Source organism: Hippichthys cyanospilos, chromosome 14, assembly GCF_059441005.1.
Source record: "Hippichthys cyanospilos isolate Australia breed blue-spotted pipefish chromosome 14, RoL_Hcya_1.0, whole genome shotgun sequence".
NCBI lineage: Eukaryota > Metazoa > Chordata > Actinopteri > Syngnathiformes > Syngnathidae > Hippichthys > Hippichthys cyanospilos.
This window is the reverse complement of record NC_142382.1, coordinates 14,990,159-15,015,211: the sequence shown is the minus strand read 5'-3', so window position 1 is coordinate 15,015,211 and position 25,053 is coordinate 14,990,159. Positions and strand designations below refer to the sequence as shown.

The 25,053-nt window shown below is 38.8% G+C and overlaps 1 protein-coding gene across 9 annotated transcripts in view; it reads right to left on the bottom strand.

Moving 5' to 3' along the window:
* The window catches only part of myt1lb (myelin transcription factor 1-like, b), a 129,409-nt gene that overhangs the window by 9,087 nt on the left and 95,269 nt on the right, over positions 1–25,053 (bottom strand). For 3 of the 9 annotated variants that reach the window (XM_088432962.1, XM_088432961.1, XM_088432965.1), the window contains exons 8-17: positions 22,264–22,354; positions 16,611–16,718; positions 15,508–15,734; positions 13,359–13,636; positions 7,855–8,082; positions 5,436–5,554; positions 4,856–4,918; positions 4,257–4,325; positions 3,728–3,790; positions 3,535–3,618 (exon numbers count right to left, since the gene is read on the bottom strand). In XM_088432962.1, coding sequence (XP_088289088.1) covers positions 3,535–3,618; positions 3,728–3,790; positions 4,257–4,325; positions 4,856–4,918; positions 5,436–5,554; positions 7,855–8,082; positions 13,359–13,636; positions 15,508–15,734; positions 16,611–16,718; positions 22,264–22,354 — 1,330 coding nt within the window. The remainder of the gene's footprint in view (positions 1–3,534; positions 3,619–3,727; positions 3,791–4,256; positions 4,326–4,855; positions 4,919–5,435; positions 5,555–7,854; positions 8,083–13,358; positions 13,637–15,507; positions 15,735–16,610; positions 16,719–22,263; positions 22,355–25,053) is intronic. The other 6 variants (XM_088432963.1, XM_088432967.1, XM_088432964.1 and 3 more) reach the window with 5 other exon arrangements.

Here is a 25,053-nt window from a genome sequence, read left to right as displayed (position 1 = left end):
ACATGCACAGAGGACATATGCTAGTACTGTAGTTGTATTGATCTGCATTGTTCGATCATATTTATATTGAGTACAGTGGACCATTAGGTCATAGGTCATTTGTTTGCACAAGGCGTTGATGCAGCTACATTTCTACATAGACAGAAGAATTGTTGCCTCCTAGATCAAAAGCGGATGCATTCAGGACAAATCTCAGCACTGGCAGACTATCTCAAAAATTTTCATCAGATGAAAAATGGAAAACTCAGTAATCACAGTAAGTGTAGATTCTCTAAACTTTCTGTTTTTTCATATCCTAAACACTAAATGTTCAACAGTTTAAAACGACAGCCTCATCACATGCAACGCACTATAGCTGGTCCAATAGGGATGAGAATAATTGCTCATGTTAAATCTTATCGAATAGATTTTGGTGAGGATAGTGTTTGGCTTGAGAAGAACAGATTTTGTCTCTGCAAATTGTGAATGATTGGTTTGAGATAAAAATAATGGCTTTGACTATTTTTTTTTAAACAGGTAATGTCTTTTTAATTATCTTTGCCATAAACTGAAGCAGATTAGACAGTTAGGAAGAGCTGTCCTTCCTCTTTCGAGCCATGGCACAAACTGTATGCACATGCATAAAAAAAAAAAAAAATTCTGTATATATATATATATATATATATATATATATATATATATATATATATATATATATATATATATATATATATAATCTCTTACAGAACAATACCAAACAAAAATGTCACAAAACGTTACATGGGCATCATTGATAATCTATTCTCAATTTACTCACAAAAAGATTTAGTGTGAAAAGTGGTCTTACACAACACAAAGCTGTCCTTTCTGTTTTATGAACGCAAAATGAAACAGGTTAATTGCACCTTCTGCCATCTAAGAAGCCATCTAAGGCATAATTTTATTGTTCTGCCTGCCTTTATCGTTGGCATAGACAGATGAACAAACTTACATTATTTGTAATGAATAAATAAAATCCGAGGTAAAACGAGGTAAAAGTTCATTATTCAACACTGGAACATTAATGTACAGTATAGAGCAGTTGGAAATCACTGTCTTAGAATGACTTTTGATTTTTTTTTTTTAACACATTGATCCTCGAGCACTATTACATGTCGTTTTAATTAACTAAAACAGATTTTGACAGTTTTTTTTTCAACAGGGGAATTAAAGTAATGATAGTGTGGGGATACTTTTTTATGCTTTGTTTGATTGTTTCTCGGGGGCCTCTCCCATGACAATATTCAGACTTTCATATGGATGTTACAAAGATACCCTTTTGAACAGGAACGTTGTTGATGTGCATTTTGTTAATTAACACTTTAATGTGATGCCCAGACAACTGCTTTAATACTCTGAATATCTAATATCTACCTGTCTGTTAAAATCTCTGAAATATTCTCACCTAAGAAAAGCTTTCTTGTGCAAAAACAGATGTTATGTTCATATGATACGTTTGCCTCACACGAACCAGCTGATGTTTGATCTGCATAAATAAAAGACTCCAAAAAATAATGAAACTAGATTTCTTTGCACAGATAATTGTCACCTCATTTGCATGTGCTTTCATTTATCGCACTGCTAATGCAGTCAGAGCCCCACAACTTCAGTACACTTGTACACTGAGCCTCGGCAACCATCCATATGCATCTATCCCTTTTCTGTAGCTCTTGAACTCATCAGGTGATTTGTAGGCTTGCCTATCTTTGGGTAAGGGCTTCACCTGAACTGGTCGCCAGCCATTAACCGAGCACATACAGCACAGACAAATCACCATCCACACTGATATACAATTAAGAGTCATTATTCAAAATAATGCCTATTATTTGGATTGTGGAAGGATACCCGGGGAAACCCACACAAGGTCAAGGAGAACATGAAAAGTACACAAAAGAAAGCTCGATCGAGAGCCACCTTTTGATTAAATGTTGTTTAATGGCACCCATATACATATCACATTTTTCAATGGAAGCCAGTCATTCTAGCAGTCTCGCATGTGGTGCATCACCCTTCAACAAACATTTAGTTTGAAAATAGCCCAAGTGTGTTGTTTGTGTTCTGCACCACAAGAGAAATCAATTTGGCTGCAGGAGTGAGGCCGGGAGAAGCCCACTGAGGGATTTAGGTAACGTCCAATCAATCTCTCGCTGCCTCTCTGCTTGTCAATCACTCACTTCTCTCTTGGTGGTTCTGCAGGAACGGACCAAACACTGCACAATCTCCGCCTCGCCGAATAACAACATTCTCAAGTCAACAACTCCGTCTCATCATGTCAGGTACCTTGACATTATATACTGTACATGCGGAATACCCATACACATGCAAGACTAGAGTGTAATGTACAGTACTTTTCAGTCACATTGTAGGAACTTTACTTTTTGAGGGAGTTTAAATGTATCTGGTTTCTAAAAGTTGGCTATTATTCACTGTAGATAGTTTTTGTTTTGTTTTCAGTCAGTTCAGTTAGTTCTAATTAATTTTTAACAAGATGGCTTGTTAGCTAATGTTGCTTCCCCTCAAAACACTTCATTTTTGTTTAGTGTTATTAGTTTTAGTATTAGTCTATCATTTATTTACTTGGAATATTGATGAGTGCGGGATAATCAAAAAAATCAAAATTTGCATTGTGTAGCACAGTGATTCTCAACCTTTTTTCAGTGGTGTACCCCCTGTGAAATATGTTTTCAGTCAAGTGCCCCTTAACCAGTGCAAAGCATTTTTGTGTAAAAAAAACAACAAACAAAGAAAAAAAACGTATAACATGCCATCAGGGTTTTACCTATTGAACATAAAATTTGTTGTCTGAACTTACCGTATATTTTCTTGAAACATTTAATTAACGCAACAATTATTCTTAAATGTTTTTGCATGTTTGTTTGTTTTATTTAAAATCTCAAGTACCACCTGGAGTTCCTTCAAGTACCGCCAGGAGTACCCGTACCTCTTTTGGAGAACCACTGGTGTAGTAATTTAAACTACAGACAAAAACGACATACATAAAACTACAAAGAATTCTTCAACCTTCTTTCTATTTATGGTACAACAAAAGAATGTTTCACTATATATATATATATATATATATATATATATATATATATATATATATATATATATATATATATATATATATATATATATATATATATATATATATATATATATATATATATATATATATATATATATATATATATATATATATATATATATATATATATATATATATATATATATATATATGAAACATCATCATGGATAGATAGATAGATAGATAGATAGATAGATAGATAGATAGATAGATAGATAGATACATACATACATACATACATACATACATACATACATACATACCTACCTACCTACCTACCTACCTACCTACCTACCTACCTACCTACATACATACATACATACATACATACATACATACATACATACATACATACATACATACATACATACATACATACATACATACACACATACATACACACACAGTATATATTATGCTTGTATTACCTGATGGGTTCTTGGTCTTCCTTGTTCTCTTTGCTGTGGATGATCTTTATTCCACTTTTTCTGGCCCGTGGACACCCTGATAGGCTACAAAGGAATTGTTGCAAATGGAGAAATAATAATAGGTAAGCATATATATGGACACTGTTCATAAGAGTGCAGCTGATCTATTTCTGGTGAAGACAGTGTTGTGTACCTTCTGTGAGAGGCGTAGTTGCCAGTGATATGTCCGGAACCGTCGCACCCTGGTGTCGGGCACCTGGGGCAAAAAACACAAAAAGGGCTCAGGGCCTGGTATCACCATAATATAAAAACAAAGAGGATACAACCATTTTCGTTTCCAATCACACTACAGATTTACACAATATTCTTGTTAATACAATTGTTGAAGAACTTTTTTTTTTTTTTTTAAATGATGTAGCTTTTTTGATCAGCTGACTGAGATGATGCATTAATGCTTCAAAAGTCAGGTCTATGGGTTCTTCTTTGATCACCTTGATGAGAGAATAAAGGGACTAAAGAGAAAAGGCAAATTGGCACCTGTACAAGTAAATTGTGCAATAATTCTCTGCTGGGACTTTACATCAAGGAAACAGATTAAATACAGATTATAGTCATTATGGGCAAGGAGACTCATTTGGAGACCAACTTTGTTGTCACGTTGTCTTATTTGAAACAAGAACAAAGCCAGAAGTGTAAATCATACAAGTGATCTCACGCCTTACTTGAGTTCTTGCGCGTTGTTGGCCAGCATACTCCGAATACTTTTATCAGCTAATGGACAACCTGAGAGACTGAGAAATACACCCTGACATTAGCAACAAAACAGTGACGAGAAACCCAAAACGTTGTAGTAAAATTCAGATGAACAAATACTTGAAAATGCAAAACAATTATGATATGTGGGGGGCATTTTGTTCGTTGCTGTATTAGTGTCTGAACATGCGCACGCTCACCAAACAATTCACCAAATTTACCGTTAATATAGTACATTAGTGTGCATGTTTTCAAAGAAATGATTGACTTGATGAGAAACGTGACATGAGGACGACTCTTAAAGAACTATTTAACATTTGCCAGTCAGTCGTTCTGCTTTAACCTTCGTACTCTTAACCATGAAAGCTGGGATTTAAAAAAGAGGAGGTTTTTTTTTTTTTTGGTTTATATGCAATATTCCAAATGTACTAAATGTTGCCTTTAAAATGGGGTTACACTTATCTGACGATGTTAATTTTCCAGATATCAAATAGCTTTTGACAGCATATTCGAGGTAAGCTGAAAACAATAAATAGTTGGAGACCACCAGGAAAAAAGGAAGTCACACCTTCGATGTGAGGCGAAATTGCTCGTCAAGTGACCACTTCCGTCACACCCCGGTGTGGGACATCTGTCACCGAAAAAATAGACAGATTTATAAGGCCGAAGGAGAGGAGAAGAAAATGTGAAAATTACACAAAAGAGGGTGTTGATTGAGATTTTCTCGACTTCCATTGTTTCCAGTTTAGCTTCAACTGTCTGTGATTCATTGTATGGCTGGGGCAGCTATTTTAGATGTTGTGTAAGATTAAAAGAAGCCTTATTGTTCACTCAGTATGATTTTTTTTTTGAGAATGACACCATCTACAGACTATAAATTCCTTGTCAATTTCTCTGAGAATGACACCATCTACAGAATATTAATTCCTTGTCAATTTTTAACTATGTACGAAAAAAGATTGCCCTGATTCAGTGTGGTCTAATAAGTATAAAGTTCCTAAATAAAACAAAAAGGTGAGCACACAGAACAGGATGGGAAAGGGCAAGATTCTGTAAGTGGTGCTCTACAAATAATGATTGAATGGAGCTTGAATGGAGGGTGCAGGTGTCTACATAAGATGGATAAGTCATTGTAGGCTGACTCTTACGTTATCAGGTCCTTCTTGCTCTCCTTGCACTGGGTGTATTTGGGCTTGGGACTGGGCATGTTTACGTCTGTGGTGAAGGAACGGTCCTCCAGTAGATCTTGGAAGGGGTCAAGGTCATCCTGCGAAACACAAAGGAGGATGCGGAAAAGGGAGAAGGAGATGACGTCATACAAAAAAGATGTTTTTTTTCTATTAGCGCATTTAAGTTGGCTTTACCTCAATTCTCCACCAAGTTATATATACCCTTATCTGCTCAATAAGGAAACTAATATACATCATTTGATTAATTTGAGAGTCTGTTATTTTGATAGGGTAATATGATAATAGGTAAAATGAATCGAATTTATCACACTCTAATCATGTGCGACAGAAATGTAAGAACTGCATTTTTTTTTTTTTTTGCTAATTGAGCCGTTCTCGCTCCTATGCTACAAAATAATATACAGCGATGACATGAACAATTAAAAAAAAAAAAACATGTCATATGCATCTTCGTTCTGTGCTTCGAATTTCAGCTCTGTCCTTTTTATGTAAATGTTCCCACTGTCCTTGAGTGAGTATTTTTCCGGCACATAAGTGTATTTGAATGTTTTAAATTGTTAACATACATTGATGTAAGTATTAACGGCTGTCTTGATGTGCTCTGCAAATGACCAAAATTTCAAGGTGTTTCCCACCCAAAGTCAGCTACTCGCGCTCAAACGTGACCTAAATGAAGTCAAGTGGTGTCGAAAGGTCCATGGATGGATGGTATTTCAACGTGGATGTTGATGGATGTTCTTCTTGAATCTACCCATGTTATCAGAATTGGATCTACTTTGTGAGCTTCACTGCAGGTACAGGTGCAGTATCGATTTTTTTTCCTTAAAAACAATTCAGCAGTTGGCTGGGGCTTGTTCTTGTAATACACAATTCGGCCGCTAGATGGGAATAACGTGTCGTATCACTATAAATAGGGCCGCGCTTTGTCTGCAGTGTGTGCACTGTGCAACCAGGGCACGGCAGCAGTTGATGCTATTCCCTTTCCTATTTCTTTCTTCCAGGCCTGCAGTGTAAGTACAGTATGGCTTATGAACAGACAGGTCCAGAAATTGCCCTAGATGATTCCGATGTACCTAAACTGCGAATGTGTGTGGCTGGATCATGGAGGACTCCCAATATCAGAAAGATATGAAGCACGCACGCATGTATAGAAAAAAGTAGGCTAGTTTTGGATTTCACTCACATATAGTCATACACAATAATCACGCAGACAAAGCGAGCGAGCGAGCGAGAGAGAGAGAGCGAGAGAGAGGGAGAGAGAGAGAGAGAGAGAGAGAGAGAGAGAGAGAGAGAGAGAGAGAGAGAGAGAGAGAGAGAGAGAGAGAGAGAGGTTGCACATTATTGGGGCGCCTGTGCACATGGACAGATGCACCCAGCAGTGGTGCATTGATTTCCAGCAGTTCTTTGATGAGATGAGCTATTCCGTCTCCCTCCCAAGGTGCTACTTTGCATAATTCATCTCAGAGAAGAGCAAAATGTGAAGAAAAAGTAGCATGATGTGGGGAACATGACACAAACAGAGGAACTTCATTAAGAATGCCTCAGAAATGTTTAAAAATTACTTTTTGAGGCCTTCCAAATATGAACGCAAGTGGAGACAGGAGACGAGAGAGCCAGAAGACATTCAAACGGCAATGTTTGACAATGTGGAATTTTGGAGAAAGGCTTTAAGCTCCGACTCAGAGCAGACAGTTTGAAGTTAAGCATCTGCATCATCAATCTCTGCTGTCTGAAACCACATCCATCCCACCCAAATCTCACTGTAATGCTATAATTTACTGTATGTATCATTACTCTTCATTACAGCTATTTCAACCTCATTGACTTCATTGTGATTTTTAAGGTAGAAATATAGACACACACATATCACACTTTTCTGCAAGACTTGTGCGTCTTTTTTTTTTTTTTTGCGTGGGTGTACGTGTGAGGTCTGAGGTGTGGTTAATGTCAGGACCATTTGGTTCTTCCAAACCAAACTCATCCAACTATGACATTATGGACCTTGTTTTGTCATGCTGTAGATTAAGTAATCAATTTGGGCTGAACGTATTCACAATATGTCTGTCTCCACACATTTCTAGAATACATTTTACTCCTAAAAGAGGATCATCAACGCCAGTCTAAACAGAAAAAAATATACTTGGATTTACAAAATACTTCAATTATACTTCTAAATTTTACGTTGTTTAGGTCCGAAGACTTAATACAATCTTGTTAGAAAAAAAAGTACTCTATATTTTCTGTGTAGTGTCTCATGTACACTACAGTACATGTAAAAAAAACATTACGCTATAACATATTTTTTTTGTGTGACTGATAGAGTGATATCAAAATGAAAAAAAAGTCATTTTTATCAAATTTGTGTTTTTCATTTTACCTCTTTCTCGTCCTCATCTATGTGTTTGATCTTGGTGTAGTCTACGGGGAGATCCCAACAGTCAGCAGCGTCGCCCATGCCGTAGCAGCGGGAGCCCAGAAGGGCAGCCTGCCGCTGGGGGGACATGGGCTCTAGCGGGGTGAGTACGGAGTCCCCTCTACCGCTGCACAGACGCTTGCTCATACTCAGGTCCAATGTACCGTTCTCGTCAACATCCAGGCTGGGACTCTGGATGTGGTGGTGGTGGTTGAAGGGGGAAAAGGGAGAGTGGTGTTTGTGATGGTGGTGTTTGGGTTTGCAGTCCAATGACAATGGTTGAAGGGAAAAATGATACATCAGGATGCAAAATAGAAAGAGAGAAGAGAGAGGGAATGTGAATAAATAGCAGTCAAACATAATGTATTGAGTTGTACTAAACAATGAATACATTTAAAGAGAAAAACAGGGAATGTGTTTTCTTTTTTGCTCAGGATTTTTTTTCCCTGACAAATTCTGTCTTGAATAACAAAACATGTACAGTAACAATAGGACTTCATGCACTTGCAATGAGCCAAAAGTGGACAAGGTCATCAGTGCTCACGAACGAGCATCTATTTGCTCTGTATCTCTCTCTTTCCTTCCAGTCGGCTGTTTAGTGCATCCCATGTTCTGCACAATCACATGTGAGTGTGCTTGTACAACTGTGTGTTGCACGCATGTGAATGGGTGTCATGGGATGTCAGTGGTGGAGGGGGTGAGAGACTGAGGAATAGGGGTTAGCTTTGAGAGCTGTGATGAGCAGCAATGGTTGCAACTAGACCGCTGCAAACCCAAAAATAGAGCCACAGCCATGCTGTGCACCATCACAAACTGGGGCATTCTATATTTTCTTTATTGTTTGTTCCTGTCTCTATGCACTGTCATACTGAGATAATCCATTGGTAATGTACTGTAGGGCATTAACACAAGTAGTTAGAGATGCATGATTAAAAAAGGTCCAAAAAAGAATTATAAAATGTCTCTAAAGGGGAATAACTACACATGCAATTTTGACTCTATTTGAGCACATTACATCAAACAGCTTGTCTTTTCAGTCGTATTAGTATTGAATATCCTAAATAGAGAACGACTAAAACCAATCTTTACCTTAAAGAAGAAGTCGAAAAAAAATATTCTTTACAATAATATGTTCGTTGCAGTCTCACTAGTCTTAAACATGGGATTTTGAATAATTTTACATTAGAAAAATATGAAATAGGGAGCAAAATACACCCGTAGTTGTCAAGTTCAGAGACGGCCATTTTGTTATTTGCCGTCAACTGAAAATGACATCACACCTGTTCAGGCCAGTCACAGCTCAGTTTGCAAAAGTCACATGACTAAACTCATGTGGTGTGATTGGTCATTACCTGAATGCTGTGCAAATGTCATTTTTAGTTAAGAGCAAGAGACAAAAAGGCCACTAGCTGTGATGGATAAAAATAGGTTGATTTTGCTGCTAAATTCATATTCAACACAATAGGCTTTAAAATACCATGTTTGGACTGTTGGGGGCACATGAAATTATTTAATTTTTAATAGCATGTTTGACTTGACTTCACCTGAAATGAAACACCACATTTTTACACTAGTTAAAATTTGAGAGTCTTTAAGTAAGAAGTACTTATTTTAAGACAGGGGAGTCCAAACTCGGTCTTTGAGGGCTTCTGTTCTGCATGTTTTCCAGGTTTCTTTCCTTTACTCACTTGATTCAAATGATCAGGATCGTTATCAGGCTTCTGCTGAGCTTGCTGATCATTTTGAATCAGGTGTCTCTGGGAAAGAAACCTGAAAAACAGGATACCGACCCTTGAGAACCGGGTTTGGAAACCCCTGCCTTTATAAATGATACCAAATCATAGGAAAATACAGTATGGGATATGAACAGAAGTTCATCCACACCCATAAATTAAAATACAGTGGTAACATGACTGTCTTTAAGTAGAAAATCAAGGTGCAGTAATGGTTGGATGAGTTTGGCATGGAAGAACTAAAGCCTCTACCTCAACCCTGTCAAACACCTTTGGGATGAATGTTTTGGACAGATCTTGGGAACCACAATCTCTCATGCAACATTAGCGAACTCTGATGTCACAAATGCGCCTGATTCGTATCAAGTGACTTTTATAGTGCCATGTCAGTGAATCCATCACATACAAGCGATCCACTGGCATGACTCAAGCTTTCATAATATAATAATAACATTAGATGATGTGCATCTTCTCCTTCATTGAACCCTAGTGTGGTTCAACATTTGCTACCATGTCAATGACCCAAGTGAGTGTGTTGAATATTCTTTGGCTACTTGTCTCAAACAGCAGAGAGTTGACCAATGAGATCATTTCATCTGTTTGGGATCTGTAGCAGTTCTTGTTAAAGAAATAAAACCTTCTTTAAAGCCGCGGGCTTCTAACTTTGTGCATGTTGGCCAACTGTCACAAATGTTTCTCAGCAGATTTAAAAGTACTGTACAAACAATGGTTAACACTGGCCCCAAGCGCCTCCAAACTCAGACAGTCACATGAGTCATACGCTGCATTGCTTTTTCAATGTTGCGAAAGAATTAACAGTATTTTTGAAAAATCGAAACTCTTGAGTCTAGCTACGATCAAAACAACATGCTAGGCCGAGTGCAGTATGAGTCGGCCTATCTGGAGCAGCACTCACCTTGTTGATGGCTCCTGTAAAGCCAGATGCATTTTTTTTTTTTTTTTAATTCTTCATCGTTTTATGAATGGAAACACAATGGATTAAACGTTTTTTTTTTTTTTTTTTTGTTTTGAGCGAGCTTGAGTCAAACTTTCAGATCAAATTGTCCCTTCACCTGGATTGTAACTTTATCCCCTTTACACACTTCATAATATTGTCTGAATATTGAGGTAAGCGCACAGGATTTCATCATGTCAGAGCACTAACAAAACTAAAATGTGTATTTTCTTATAATTGAAAAAAAAAAAAAGGGGAGAGAGAGAGAGAGAGAGATAATGCCCTAAATACTAATGCAAAAAAAATATTAATGTGTGTGCCATTCTGTATAAAATGTAGGTCTTCTCAGCACAGAAAATTCAAAGTTCCAGATCCAGATAGTGCTTAATCTTATTTAGGTTATGTGAAGTGAAGTTCCATGGTAGACTCATTTAGAAAATTTCCTCACTTGACTTATCTTTTTATATTGATGTCATCGTAAATCTTTGTTTTCTAGTTTAAATAAGGCATGTTGTATTATTCAGGTTCTAGCCTTTCTATTTAAAATCAGTTTCCTTTTCTGATTTCTTCACTTATGCGGTCTTTGAGGTCCAATACACAAAATAATTGTGTACTTAGTGTATTCACAGTGTATGTACTATATAGGCACTATAGATGCAAATTTGAGAAAATCTGACTGGTCGGCAGCACATTTTAGACAAGAAAATAAAAACCAACATTTCCCTAAAGCTTCGCAAATTAAATACATTTTCTCTTGACATTCAAACATTGTACATCCATTTTAACGAAGGCAATTTGTGTGAAGGTAAAAGTCAAACGAATCAGAGGACTGAGCTATAAATAATAGTGACTAAAACAAGAAGGAGGCTAGATTAGTGTGTGTATGTGTGTGACGAGCACTGATAGTCAGAGAGGAATAATGTTTGGCACGACCTGAGGTGCTGAGATGAAAGCGGATGAGGAGTCGAAGAGGGGAAAAAAAGCCCTGTGAAGTCTCCTGTCTTCCCGTCCTGCCCCGGGAGCATCCTGCCTGTCTTGCTCCAACGTAAGGACAGACAATGAAATGATTTAGGACCACAGGAAGTCCCGACTGCTTCAGGCGTTTGTTCCCGCCAACTTTATTCCTCTCCACATAGCTTTGAAAGTATGTGGCTTTTGGCTTCTCTTCCACTTCCCTCCTGTTTTATTGTACTGTACTGTTCTACTGTATATCTACATCCCTGCTGCACGGTGACATTTAGAAGACGGCCACACGAAAATATATCCTCCCTTCCTCGCTTTCTTTATTATCAGTTCAATCACAGTCTGTGCCGTCAACATTAGCATTGAGCAAGCATTAGCTCTCTTTTTCTCCCTCTCTCCTCCTCTCGCTCGTTTCCCTGCCACCATTTTCCTGCTCACCATCTCGCATCTCAACCCAGATAATACGGAAACAGTGTCACCTTATCTTCTCAGAAATGACACACTCGGCTCATGCCGTGTTAAACGACGCTTGGTCCTGCTCCTATCTGATCCCAAGACAGGAAGGGGAAAAAAAAAAACAACAACAAAAAAAAAAAAACTAGAGCCTCCTGAGTATAGGACACAGTCATGGAGCATTGTCTATTTTGAGCATACAGGGGAAGTCTTGCTATCTTTGTCAGCTTTCTCAGCCAGCACTTATCTAACGAAAGTAACATGGAGATAATCTATGGGTGGACATGTCTATGACTGCTACAGGAGATGGAGCCTCATTTAGATGCAGTTGCATGAAGCTGCAGGGTCATATCAGGGGACAGCTTCGACCTAAAGGACCCCCCCAAAGCCATGGGCAACTCTGCACAGGGGTTAAGTTAAAACACAGATGGTTTATATATATATATATATATATATAATAACAATAATAATAAAAATAATGATAATAAATAATAATTATAATGTAATTAGAATTTTGTGAAGTATATTTCAGGTTTCAAAAAAGACCGCATGTCAGTACACTTCTATATCTTCTATACTGCATGTTAACACACTTCTATCGCTTAAATGTACAGTAGGCGTGCTGGGATAAAATCTAAGGGTGCATGTGCAATTATGGGCTGGAAACACCCATAGTATCCACTATTTGCCATTCATACAAGAGCGTAAGTAATGACTGCCTGCTATACAGTATATCAGGTTTGTGTTCTTTTACAAGCCCAGAATTCCCATAGAGTATGTCAATAGCTTAGAAGACATTCTTGTTATGAAATTTCTCCTCAGATTTTTTTGGACTATAGGGTGTACTAAAATCCTTTAATATTTTTACGTCTGAATGTTGAATTGAAGTTGAATACATTTTGACTAATTTGCTAAAATGGTTTGTTTCCCATAATGTGCAATAATGTGCCTTATAACTCAATGCAGTCTATATATGGTAATTTCCTAAAATAGACCTGTTCATTGAGATTGCCTCATAGTCTGAAAAATGGGGTACTGAGCTCAATAAAGCTTGAGATTCATTGGCCAAGGTCACCGTCCAAACGGCCTGATGAATGCAATTGAGAGGCATGTGTAATTTGCTTGGTTGATGATGCAGTTAAATTTGCACACCTCTGAACTCTACCTAACAAGTACTTGTCTCAAATGTCAAATGACCATAAAACAACCAACCAAACAAAAAAATACACTCACACACACATTAAAACACACAAAATAATAATAAGAAAGAATTTGTGTTGAATGAGCAGTTTATGACATTGCTTTTCAAAAAGACATTTTAACCAAACACTATTGACTATCATATTTTCTTGATGGTCTCCTACCTGCGAACACAGATCCTGGGGCTTTCCCCCCATGCCATGGGGCATCTCGCGGCAGCGCGTTGACAGGTTGAGGATGGCCGTGGCGGCCATGTGCGCGGCCTCCATATCATGGCTGTAGTCGAAGCTGCTCTTGCTGCAGGTGCTGCTGGCGCTGCTGCCGCCGCCTCCTCCCACACCCCCTCCTCCCCCTCCGCAGCTCAAACTGCTGCTGCTGCTGCTGGGAGCGTAGGTGCTGGTGGTGCTGCTGGCTGAGCTGGAGTTCTTGCAGTAGCGCTTGGCTGCAGGACACGTAGCAGAAAGTGAGAAAAAAAGTTACTGTTTTCACATACACTGTGATAACACCAGACCATTACACCTACAGGAAGTTCAACTCTTTCGCTATTCTGATGATACCGTCTTAAAATATTTGGGGGAGTTGTAGCGTCCATGGTGATTTGTTTTCATTCGGTATGCAGTGTGCTGAAGAATGAAAATTCAGGAGAAAATAGACCAGCTTTGAATATTCAACTGCTTGAGATGTTTAATGCTCAGACCATACTGTATATTGTCGCTTGGCATGATTTTTTTCTGATGCATTGTGTTTTAATGCATATAAGACCCCACAGCAAAAGTGCAACGCAAATAGCAAGGATTGGATTAACCTGTAAAATATGTGCGAATAATGCAAAAGGTAAAAAGGTGTTTTTTCAAAAACATAAAATCACTTTTAACGCTTGAATTCTTCTATGAATAAATATATCCACGTTTATGCCAGTAAACACAAGGCATTCACCGCTAAATAGCATTGAACATCAGTTTTGTTTGAATTGCAGATATCACTTTTAAAAAAGAAACATATTTTAGTTCTTCACTGTCCAGAATTAAAAACAGCCGGTTTACCACGTTGTTACCAGAACAACTAAAGCCAGTCATACAAATATAATACAAGCACTCATACAAGATGATAAGAATGTGGTCTTGGATGAACACATTATTGTCATTGCTTGGCTGTCATTTGACTTTGATAAAAAAAATACTTCTGTTCTCAAATAAATCCAAAATATTTCTGACTGTTTGTTTTGCATAAAATAACTTCTGAAAAGGTGTAAGAGAACTGAAATATGTAAAACATTACTTCTATTTATTTGAGTTCAAGCTTAGTTTGATTTGCCATGGAAAGGTTCAGCTCTATCACTCTTGATGAGGTTCCCAATTATTATTATTTTTTTTTATAACAAGGTATGTACAATTGGTGAGATGTCGGATCGCACAGCGGAGAGCCAGCATGTAAGCAAGCAGTGAATTAAAACACAAATGGACCACAAACAGCTGTGCTCTACAATTGACTATAATTAAGTCATGTACTGAATGTCTCGGTAGTACACACCGCCAAATGTTACCAACCTGTGAAAAAACAAAACAAAACATAATTCTGCTATCTGTGGACTCATAATGACAATGCTAAAAACAATAATACAATGAAAATAGGTTTGATTCTATTGTTATTTTGACCAGAGGTGTGAAAATCAACATCTGGTCAGCTGGTGCAGTGCACGGGGGCCCATGGACTGCGTAGGGCCTCTTAAAAACAGGTGGTCAAAATGTCATCTCCGCTATCTGCTCAGCCTCAAGAGATAAATTTGATGAACCTGTTACGGACTTGTGAACGACTTTGCTGAGCACGAGGCTTGGTGGATGGGCTTCTAATGAATGGGTAGAACTTTTTTTTTTTTTTATGAACAGGAAACAGTGGGATTTAAAGCAAAATGGCAAAGCAATGTATTGTTTTTCTTTTTTTGGGTGCCTATATTAAACTGATTTAAAGGCTGTAAAACCATATAATATACAGTATTTTAATATTTTTTGTTGTATTTTAAATATTTAATTAAAAAAATATGACAATATTAAAAATAGAGGCCCTGCAAAAATCAAACATTATTTTCCTTACATACTGCTATGGCAAATTATATACAGTAGACCACTAACTGTACGTACTAAATTGTAGCGTAATCAAATCATTGATGGAAATGCGACAATAAACCAATGTAAAACATATTCTTGATTGACCATTGAAAGTTACTACATGGATCAACATGACAAGTCATGATATGGTCACAATAATTATAGAAATAAACGGAAGGCGCAAATGAAATTTGCTTTGCAATATTACCGTCAAATCCTTTCGGCGATGTGTCCCTGTGCCCGTGAACCTTGGGTGCAATGGCCCGTTTCCCATACACTTGGTGGTTGTTGGTGCCCTCGAAGGCGCTGTAGTCAAAACTGGTCTTGGAGTATTTCTCTAGCTCCTTGGCCAGGTTGGATCGTGGCGTGCTGGTGGAAACATTGTTCTTGTCACCATACTGAGGATAGTCCAGTTGTTTGACAAAGCACATAGGCCTGGAAAATAAATGACGAGGGGGTGGAAGTTGGACCGAGCCACTGAATATTGCCCAAAGGAGGGGGTGGAAATTTGGCTTAAAGTGGGCAGACTCAAAGGAAAGCGCAGACTGTTGGCAATGCTCCAGGATTGAATTATGGCGGCTGGTGCTGGTAAATGGCTGCTATTTAAGAGAAAGGATATTCCCTCCATTTGCCATTCTTTCTGTATCTTTCTTCGCCTCTAATGCCAAAGAAAATTGTTTATTTATGTCTTTTTATTACACTTGCCGCTGCTCTTAATAGCATTATAATTTGATGCACAAAACACTGTGTACCTGCAAACCATAAAAAGGAAGCAAAAAAATTGACTTCTTTTCATGTTTATATTCATTCATATCTAACCATGATATCTGAAATTACTTGTGACATTTAGGTATTAGTCAGTCTATAAAACAGTCTTTTATACAAAAAAAAAAACAAAAAAAACAAACACACAAAAACTGCACTACACTATGATAAATGTGACCGATTGCAATAGGGGAAAAAGATTGGTCTTCAATAGAAAGGAAACAAATGAATGTGCAGCCTTTTGGAAGTGTTCGCTGAAGGATAGAACATGAAACAAAAAGCACTTCAAACATGAACGGCTTTAAGAAATGCAAGGGAAAAGGGAACAAAACATTTCAGCGTGACAGAAATCATTTAACAAACATGGCGCTCCCTCAATAACATAGTCAGAACATGTATCAGACATTTCATGTGAAATCATCAAATGGCAGAACAAACGCAAGCTTTATCTTTTTATCTTGCGCTGTGAAGTTGCCAGAAGTTTTGTCAGCTACTGTTGTTTGAAGACCACCTGATGAGGTAGAGTGGAAAGAAAGTCAGTCCTACCTTAAGACTCTGTCAGATGCCTGGTTGGGCTTGGAGCCGTCACAGCTCTGGTGTTTCTCCTGGGCCTTGGCCAGCTTCTCAGCTGCAGCAATGGGGCATCCGGACAGACTGAAATACAAAGAAAGGTGTCAATATTGGCACACTACGAAATATTAAACACAATTTTGAGATGGAAGATTCTGACTGCGTACCATATGGATCAGAAATGTTGATTTTTGTTCATGTGCTTGTCTGACAAAATGGTTTTCACAGGCTGCTTCAGAGACTGTCTGAACTAATGTGAAATTACATTGTGCAATATTTTTCGGTAAAGATTTTGTCTTTGGTGAACAAGTTATAGACAGTCTGCATCACAGAATCTCCCTGAAATATTTGCTATCCATTCATTTTCCGCTTGACCTCATTATGGCCGTAGGTGAGTCGGAGCCTATTGCAGCTGACTTTTGAGGAAGGGCAGGTAGGGCACACAGACAAACAATCACACTCACTTTCACATCAATGAACATTTTAGATTCCTCAATTAAACCAACATGCATCTTTTTAGAATGTAGAAAAAAAATCACACAAGCACAAAGAGAACATGAAAACTCTACACAGAAAGGTAGCAACTGTAATGCCAAACCTCAAAAGTGTGAGGCAGATGTGCTAATTACTTTTTTCACTGTGCTGCCTTTTCTCTGAATCACCCTACGCTGTATGAAAGTTTAATTTATTTGTACAGAAGAACATTGGTGAAACCAGGTTTCATAAGCTTTTCATTCTTAAAGTGGAAATCGAGTCATTTTTACTTTATAATAATGCATATGTTCTATCCATATGTTAAGCAGCAAAAGCCACCCGTTTTCATTCAGCTCAGGAGGCACCCATTTGGCCACTTGCTGTCGACTGGAAATTAATCAGGGCTCAGGTCTGACCTCAGGTCTGACCACCTGCCTGCCTGCCCACCCATCCATCCATCCATCCATCCATCCATCCATCCATCCATCCATCCATCCATCCATCCATCGTAACCACTTCTCCTCACGATCCAGCTGTCTTGGGGCAGTAAGCGAGGGACACCCTGAACTGGGTGCCAGCCGATTGCAGGGCACACAAAGACAAACAACCATTCATACACCTAAGGGTAATTTAGTGTGTCCAATATACTGTAGCTACCATGGACGTTTTTGGAAGGTGAGAGGAAACTGAAGTACCTGGATAAAACCCATGCAGGCATGAGGGGAACATACAAACTCCAGTCAGAAAGGAGCTAACTGCACTTTGATGCGGACATGCTCACCAGTTCGATAACAACTAATCATGGTTAACCAATTCTCTGAGTTTGGTTACGTGACATTCATGAGTTGCGCCGTGATTGGTTGTCACCTAAGCAACTGTGATGTCATTTTCAGTCGACAGCAAATGGAAAAATGGCTGCCTCCTGATATGAATAAGAATGAGTAGATTTTGCTGCTTAATTCATATTCCACATTTGCACTATTAATCAGAACCACATGTTCATGCTAGAAGAGCCGCATACAACATATTACTGTCAAGAAGATTTGGGACTTGAATTTAAGGTCTTTGAAGTTAATGAGGTTGGAGAAGTCAAGTTCTTCTGCACCAATTCTGCCAATGCACTTTTCATTGGGACATTCTTATTTTGTGGACGTAAGATCACTTTGTCAAGCCATGACATGAATAATAAAAAAAACTATTGTATTTCTCCGAGTACAAGTCAACCTTGCTTATAAGTCGACCCCCCCTCCCCACACACATACTTTGGGTGAATTTGACAAAAACACGATTATAAGTCTACCACTGACTTTAGTGGATACATAGATCATGACTGTCCAATTAAAACACATGGTGTGTTATTAAAATAACAACATTTCTCTACTTTTAGAGGCATTTCTGTATCATATATCGTGTAACATAATGTTGCAGTTATTGGGGGGCGCAAACGAGACAAGAATGCGAGGCAGTCTGATGCAAATGCTGAAAAGTATGCTGCAACAATAAAATAATTTGAAGTTACAATGCTTTATTTTTTGACATAGCTTAATATGAATGCTGAATATTAATTAGTCTAGAAGTCATTATCACCATCTGACACGCCAAATGGCTCCTCCCATTTCAATTTACGGATATGACTCCCGAACATGCTCATCTTCCCCGTCGTCATTTTTACAAACTTCCTTGTTACTCTTCCACAGGTAGTCAAATGATTTGCTGATCATCTTCCTTGGAATATTCTCAAAAGCTTTCTTTACCCTAGTGCTGACCGTGGTGAGATCAGAGCGTGGAAGGTTGCCCTTCACTGTATATCTCAACCCAAGTGCTGACATCTACGCGTGCCACTTCTCTCACATGTTTGTCTTGAATTGAAGAAGAATACCTATTCATAATGTCTCAAAAAAGGCAATTAGGTGGCACTTGATGGAAGTGCATTTTTCAATGTTCTGTGCAAACACTTTATAGATGCATATTACATCAAATAAGAGGTATTATATAAGCATTTTAAGCCTTGTACTTGACATAATATTACTTATTTTGCATTCAAATTAATGTTATTCAAACGCAGGTATGTGGACAATATTGGTCTAGGTTTGAGTTACGCTGTTATGAACAAACACCCCTAATATGAAAAAAAAAAAAAAAACAACAACCTCGACTTGTACTCAGAGAAATACGGTAGGTTTTACAATCAGGTCCAGTATTCATTAAGTGTACACACAGAATAGGGGCACTCCTGATAATATACCTGCTATGGCTAGAGTGCAAATATTCTGACAACTAACTGACCAAAAGTGCCAAAAGTACATGCTGTGATCCTTAACCTCCATTTTCCTCTGCGGTGGGCTGTCCACTGTAACGTGTCAGGCTTCCCAAAATGCACTTTGACAGTGGCCTGAAGCTAATATGGCACTGTGCTCATGAGCACCTGTCACACAACGCCCCCAAATGTGTGTCTGTGAGTAGAATCTGTATCATTTCTTTTATAGCCAAAGTGAAAGTTTATGGCGCATGTGGGTGCACGTGCCTATTTGGCGCCCGAGCCGTGTCACTGAGCACGGTATGGGGGCACTGTGGTCTTCCTGGGTCTGCACCTTTGCTGTCACCCCGGCTGAGTGGCAGAAAGGTGCTAATAGCTGTTGCTATGCCCAAACTCCCTGAGCATCTGCTGTGGGTGACTCCTTTTTCACTGCAACCTCACCCCATCTGACAGCACGGCTATTTTTGTTTCTCCCTCCAAACTTGCACATGATAGATAGCATTTTATTCCTACCAGGGGCCGTTGAATGATTTATGCTTCAGCATGTATAAGCCAATGCATTGTAATCAGACTAAAGGAAAGAAAAGTCGACCGAGTCGACTTTATAAATTGGTCGACTGAACATATCCACCTCGAAGCTCCGCCAGCACCATGTTTGACGTAGGCAAAGTTGCAATGGCAAATGAAAATGATTTCCGCCCCAAAAACAACAATATCAGACATTTTCAATTATTTACAATTAGAAAAGAGTGACAAAAATAATGTCATATATACTAATTGCAGTGGGAAACTGGTGTAACAAAGTAGCTATTTCAGCTAGTATGTTTCAGCGTGTGTGCAAACACCGTCTTGACTGACGGTCAAGTGGTATACTTCATTTATTGTGTTGGTGCACCACTCAGTGCCCAAATGGCTGTGTGTTATTAAAGAAAAACACTTACTGATTCAGTAGTTAGTGGGCATTCATCAAAGACAATATAGCAAATGCAGCCTCTCAAAAGTAAGGAAAGAAAGTGATAATCTTTCAAAAAAGTGTGACGACTGTAATATTCCCAAAATATAATCTGTCACTAAAAACAGTCTAGTGTGGCTTGGTTTTAGTTGTTCAAATCTCAGCCAGTAGAGGTAGTCAAGCTTGAGACATGCCCAGTCTGCTCATGAAGAAGAAGAAGAGGAAGTTATTGACCTCATAGCAGCTAACAGGAAGGCAACTCCACTCCCAAGTTCACTATAGTTGAAGCATCATCTGACGACCTCAAATAAATATCACTAGTGCGTTGATGCTAATTGGTATTGCTAACTGGTTAGGATAGGCAAAGGGTACTCTCTTTGATTAGAATGACATATTATTTTTAATGTAGGCTACAGTATCAAATTTTAACATTTTCGACTGGTGGTGTACCTCGAGATTTTTCCGAAGGAAAAAAAGCAAAGCTTAAAAACACTGAACTAGGGGATGAACTTGAAGCCATCAGAAAGTGAAGACTTTTAGCTATTACGTGTCTACATTTACATTCTACTATATTCCATGTATTATTTTGGCTACATTCTTGGATTTTAACGGCTAAAAAAAATCTTCTGGATCCATGAGCTAAAAATTTGATATTATCCTACATATGCACAAAAAAATGACAACCACATCTGTTACATTTCAAACAGCCAGTCTGTTCTGGCAACATTTTACAGTCTTTCCTATTTTTCTGTTTTGTCCCTACATGTTCATCATTTAGTGTCTGCTCTATCATCTTGTTTTATCCGTGTCCGGTATGGTTGTTAGCTTCACTTGGTCTCTTTGGCTTGACCTGACAATACTGTCGTAGCTTTGCCTTTATTCTCAAACTTACATCTTGTTCAGTTGTGGCGCTAAGGCTGGAGTTACACTGTAAGTCTCAGGCCCTAACTCAGAATTAGCACGTAAAATCATTTTTTTTGTCCATTTGCACCTGACCAATATCCAATATACCTCTGTGATGAGAGTGTTTACCCTGCAGATATTTTAACAAAAAATAAAAATCCCATTGGATTTCATTCTATCTTTAGTATAGACTTGATTTGTGGTAGTCCAGGGGTGTCAAACAATTTCTTATCACGGGCCACATTGGAGTTTCTGTCAGAGGGCTGGTATAGCTGTGAAAATGAAGTTTAGGGGTGTTCATCACGCTTCTAATAAGATTTGAATTCAGAGGCTGGTAAAAACTGCTCAAAAAAGTGATTGAGAACAAAAACATGCTCCCCCAACACACACACACGTACGCACACACGCACACACACGCACACACACACCTTTTTAAAAGTCAAACACAACTTGCAAATTTGGTATTCCAACCAGAAACTTGAAATTGATTTAGTTTTTTGTGGGCCACCTAAAATGATGTGGTGGGCCAGTTCTGGCCCCCGGGCCTTGAGTTTGACACCTGCGTGCTAGTCTAATAAATAACATTTAAATTTTCCTCACAGGAATTGCGCATTTTGCAGGGGTATTTTTGATCCAACCTGCCCTAACCATTTCCCCCACTACAATCTGACTTGCACCTAGCAAAGATATATAGATCTGTACTATAACATAATGACAACATATTGACTTTTAAGGGATGTTGATCCATTATTGTAAACCTTCCTTAAAGTGCGGAGTCCTCACTATACAATATGGTAATTGGAACATAAAGACACACTGTGCATCAACGTAAAATTCAACAGAATGTTTCAAGACAGAAAACAAGAGACTTTGAAAACAAGATAACATCCCCGATGCGGAATGAAAATAATCAAGACAGAAAAATAATGAGTGAATGGAAAAAATTAAAATCAAGATCTCATGTCCATATGAACTGAAATAAGATCCCACAGAAAAAAGGGACATGGATCGAGCCTGTTTCTTCTGAGCAGGCTGTCACTTACCTTCTGTGGGAGTTTCTGTTGCTATTGACATGGCCACGTCCAGTGCAGCCAGGCGTAGGACACTTAAGAACGTTCTCATACATAGCCACAACTTCATAGTGACAGGAGACAGGAGTGAGAAACACGGAAGGTTAGGAGCCCCTCGAAACCACGCATGAGTTCTATTAGTGTGTGAGCTTGGCATTATAAACATCATTAAGAAATGAGCCTGCGTGAACCCAAATGACCTCTTCTTCATTTTAATGAACGCTAGTTTGAAAGGGCAGGCAAGGTTTCCCACCATATTGCTTCCACTTATCTGAGCCTTTCAAATTAATATTCATGCAATAGGCACGGTCATGAATAAAAAGAAGCCATTTAGGTTCAGCAAGACACAGAAATGGAGGGGGGAATTGGGGCCATGCCGAAAGCAGATTCAACCAACAGCAGACAATCATGCAAAACACATGTCTTGAAATCAATAGAAGATCCCATTCCTCTGTTATTTGCGCTTTGGTATCACGGGCACGTTGTCGCCGTCGCCTGCGTGGTCCTCAATACCGTTTACCATTAAAACAGTCCATAACAGTCTCACGCCCTGTGGCAACCAGCCAATTAGATTAATGATCTATGGATGTCTGAGAGAAGCTGTCGGGACCGCAAGTGGGGGTGCAGGGAAGGGTCGTCTCGTCAACGTGGCGTGCGGGGCCAAACCCCATCGGCATCAGCTTCATCATTATCACCCCCTTAAACTTTCACCTCTCATCATCCTCTTTCCCTTACATACTAATTGGTGTTCGGTGCAGGTAATTGGAAAAAGCCTGCCACCTCAACTTGCCACAAGCCAATACATTATGCATATCCTAGATTTGTCCTGCCCTCTGCAAAGAGACAGGAAATTGAAGCACCATAAAATAGTCTTAATCAAAGAGGGAACGGAATGCAAGTATGCAAACTGTTTGTGGGAGCAAATGTGTTGTGTGTTACATATGCAAATGACATTAAAAACTAACAATCAATTCAAAGAGTATTGTAGAGGGGGAAAAAAAAAGCTCAAATGAGCAAATGGTGAAGGGAATTAATGAATTTGAGATATAATTTAATCGTCATTTTTCACATTTCCCAAGGAGCTGTCTGGCTGCACTGTGTGATTTCCCAATTAAATGAAACCACTGCATTAATAAAACATAATCTATCCCGCACAGCAAATGCATTAAGTGCGAAAGAGAATAGCCTGTCGCCGAGTCTGCCCTGCAGGTAGTCACTTGTGTGGCATGCTGTCATCTTTACCTTTAAACTAGTCAAGCACAGACTCTGTTTGTGTGAGACTATTGAGCACATATTGACTGGACGCTTGCGATTGGCAGACAATGCAAACCCTGAATGCCTGAAACAGGTCACCTTTTAGATGTCACAATACACACTGTGTGTTAGAATTGAGCCTCCTTAAGCACCAAATGCAAGGGCATGTATCATTAACCGCAACATTAGGCAAACCTGCACAATATATCCACCGGAGGAGGGCAGTTTCTTGGTTCTGATGGACTGTTCATCGTCCCGCCGCTGATGACATTTTGCTTATGGACCGCCAAATGACAAAAACATTTTAAAACTGACAAAGACTGACAGAAAAGTGGAATTCATTTTAATCAGTCTTTGTAATCATCACCAATCATGTGCAATCATGTGTCACCTAACACCATTGGTAATAGTTTATCAGCCAGTTAAATCTTCGAAAATGAGAAGTGTTCAAACTGCCTTGTACTTGAAAACGGGGGAGTGGATTCATAGTCTTAACAAACAGCAAGCATGCATCCTGTAAAGTCACTGAAGAATAATTGCGTGTGAAGTACTGTATGTGCATGGCTAGGAGGTCAATGTTCTTGCTGTGTTTCAGAGTCATGGTAAAGTTTGCTCAATTGCAATACAGGGCTGGGTAGTTCTTTGGAACACAGGGAACATCTTGGTGGGCTAACGAAGGGTGGAACCAAAGCGATGTTATTTCATTATTGTTTACCTCCATTTAAGAGAATGGCATACACTTAAGCAGGAGCGATCCATTAATCAATGTACATTATATACAGCAAAATGAACCAATCATCATCAGCGGCAGAGCTTAGGGGTACCCAGGGGTCAGGAGTCATGTATGAAGACTCTTTTTTTAGAATGCACTGTTTGACTCTTGCACTCAATGTAAATTAGTTGTTGAGTTTGGGGCTTTGTGCATGCCAGTCAGGTTCATTCACATCAGACTGTGTCATCCATTTCTTTATGGATCTTGCTTTATGCACTGGTGTGCAGTCATGTTGGAAGGAGAAGGGACCAGTTCTAAAAAGTCCCCACAAAGTTGTGAGCATGGAATTGTCCATAAGCTCTTGGTATGATGAAGTATTTACAGTTTCAATCAATGGAACTACCCAAGCCTAAGACCAGCTCCTTAAAAAACACCCCACTCAATCATTCCCCAAACAACTATCAAATGCATACACCAGATTACTAAATAGAGAGGTGGGATTCATCACTGCAAAGGGTGTGTCTTTCCTCTGCTCTAAAGTTTAGTGGAGGTATGCTTCACACCCCTGCATCCAATGTCTTGCAAAACAACACTTGGTGTTGTACTATACAGCTTGGATGCAGTTGCTCTGTCACTGAAACAATGTTTAACCCTAACCCTATATTACAATTTTGTAAAAACCATGAATGAAATTACACATCTGTGCTATGTCACTTATGTGTTCAGATTTTTCCAACTGCAGTGAGAGTCTGACTCGCTCAACTCACATTGCTTGTCCTTTCAGGCAGGGAGGAGTA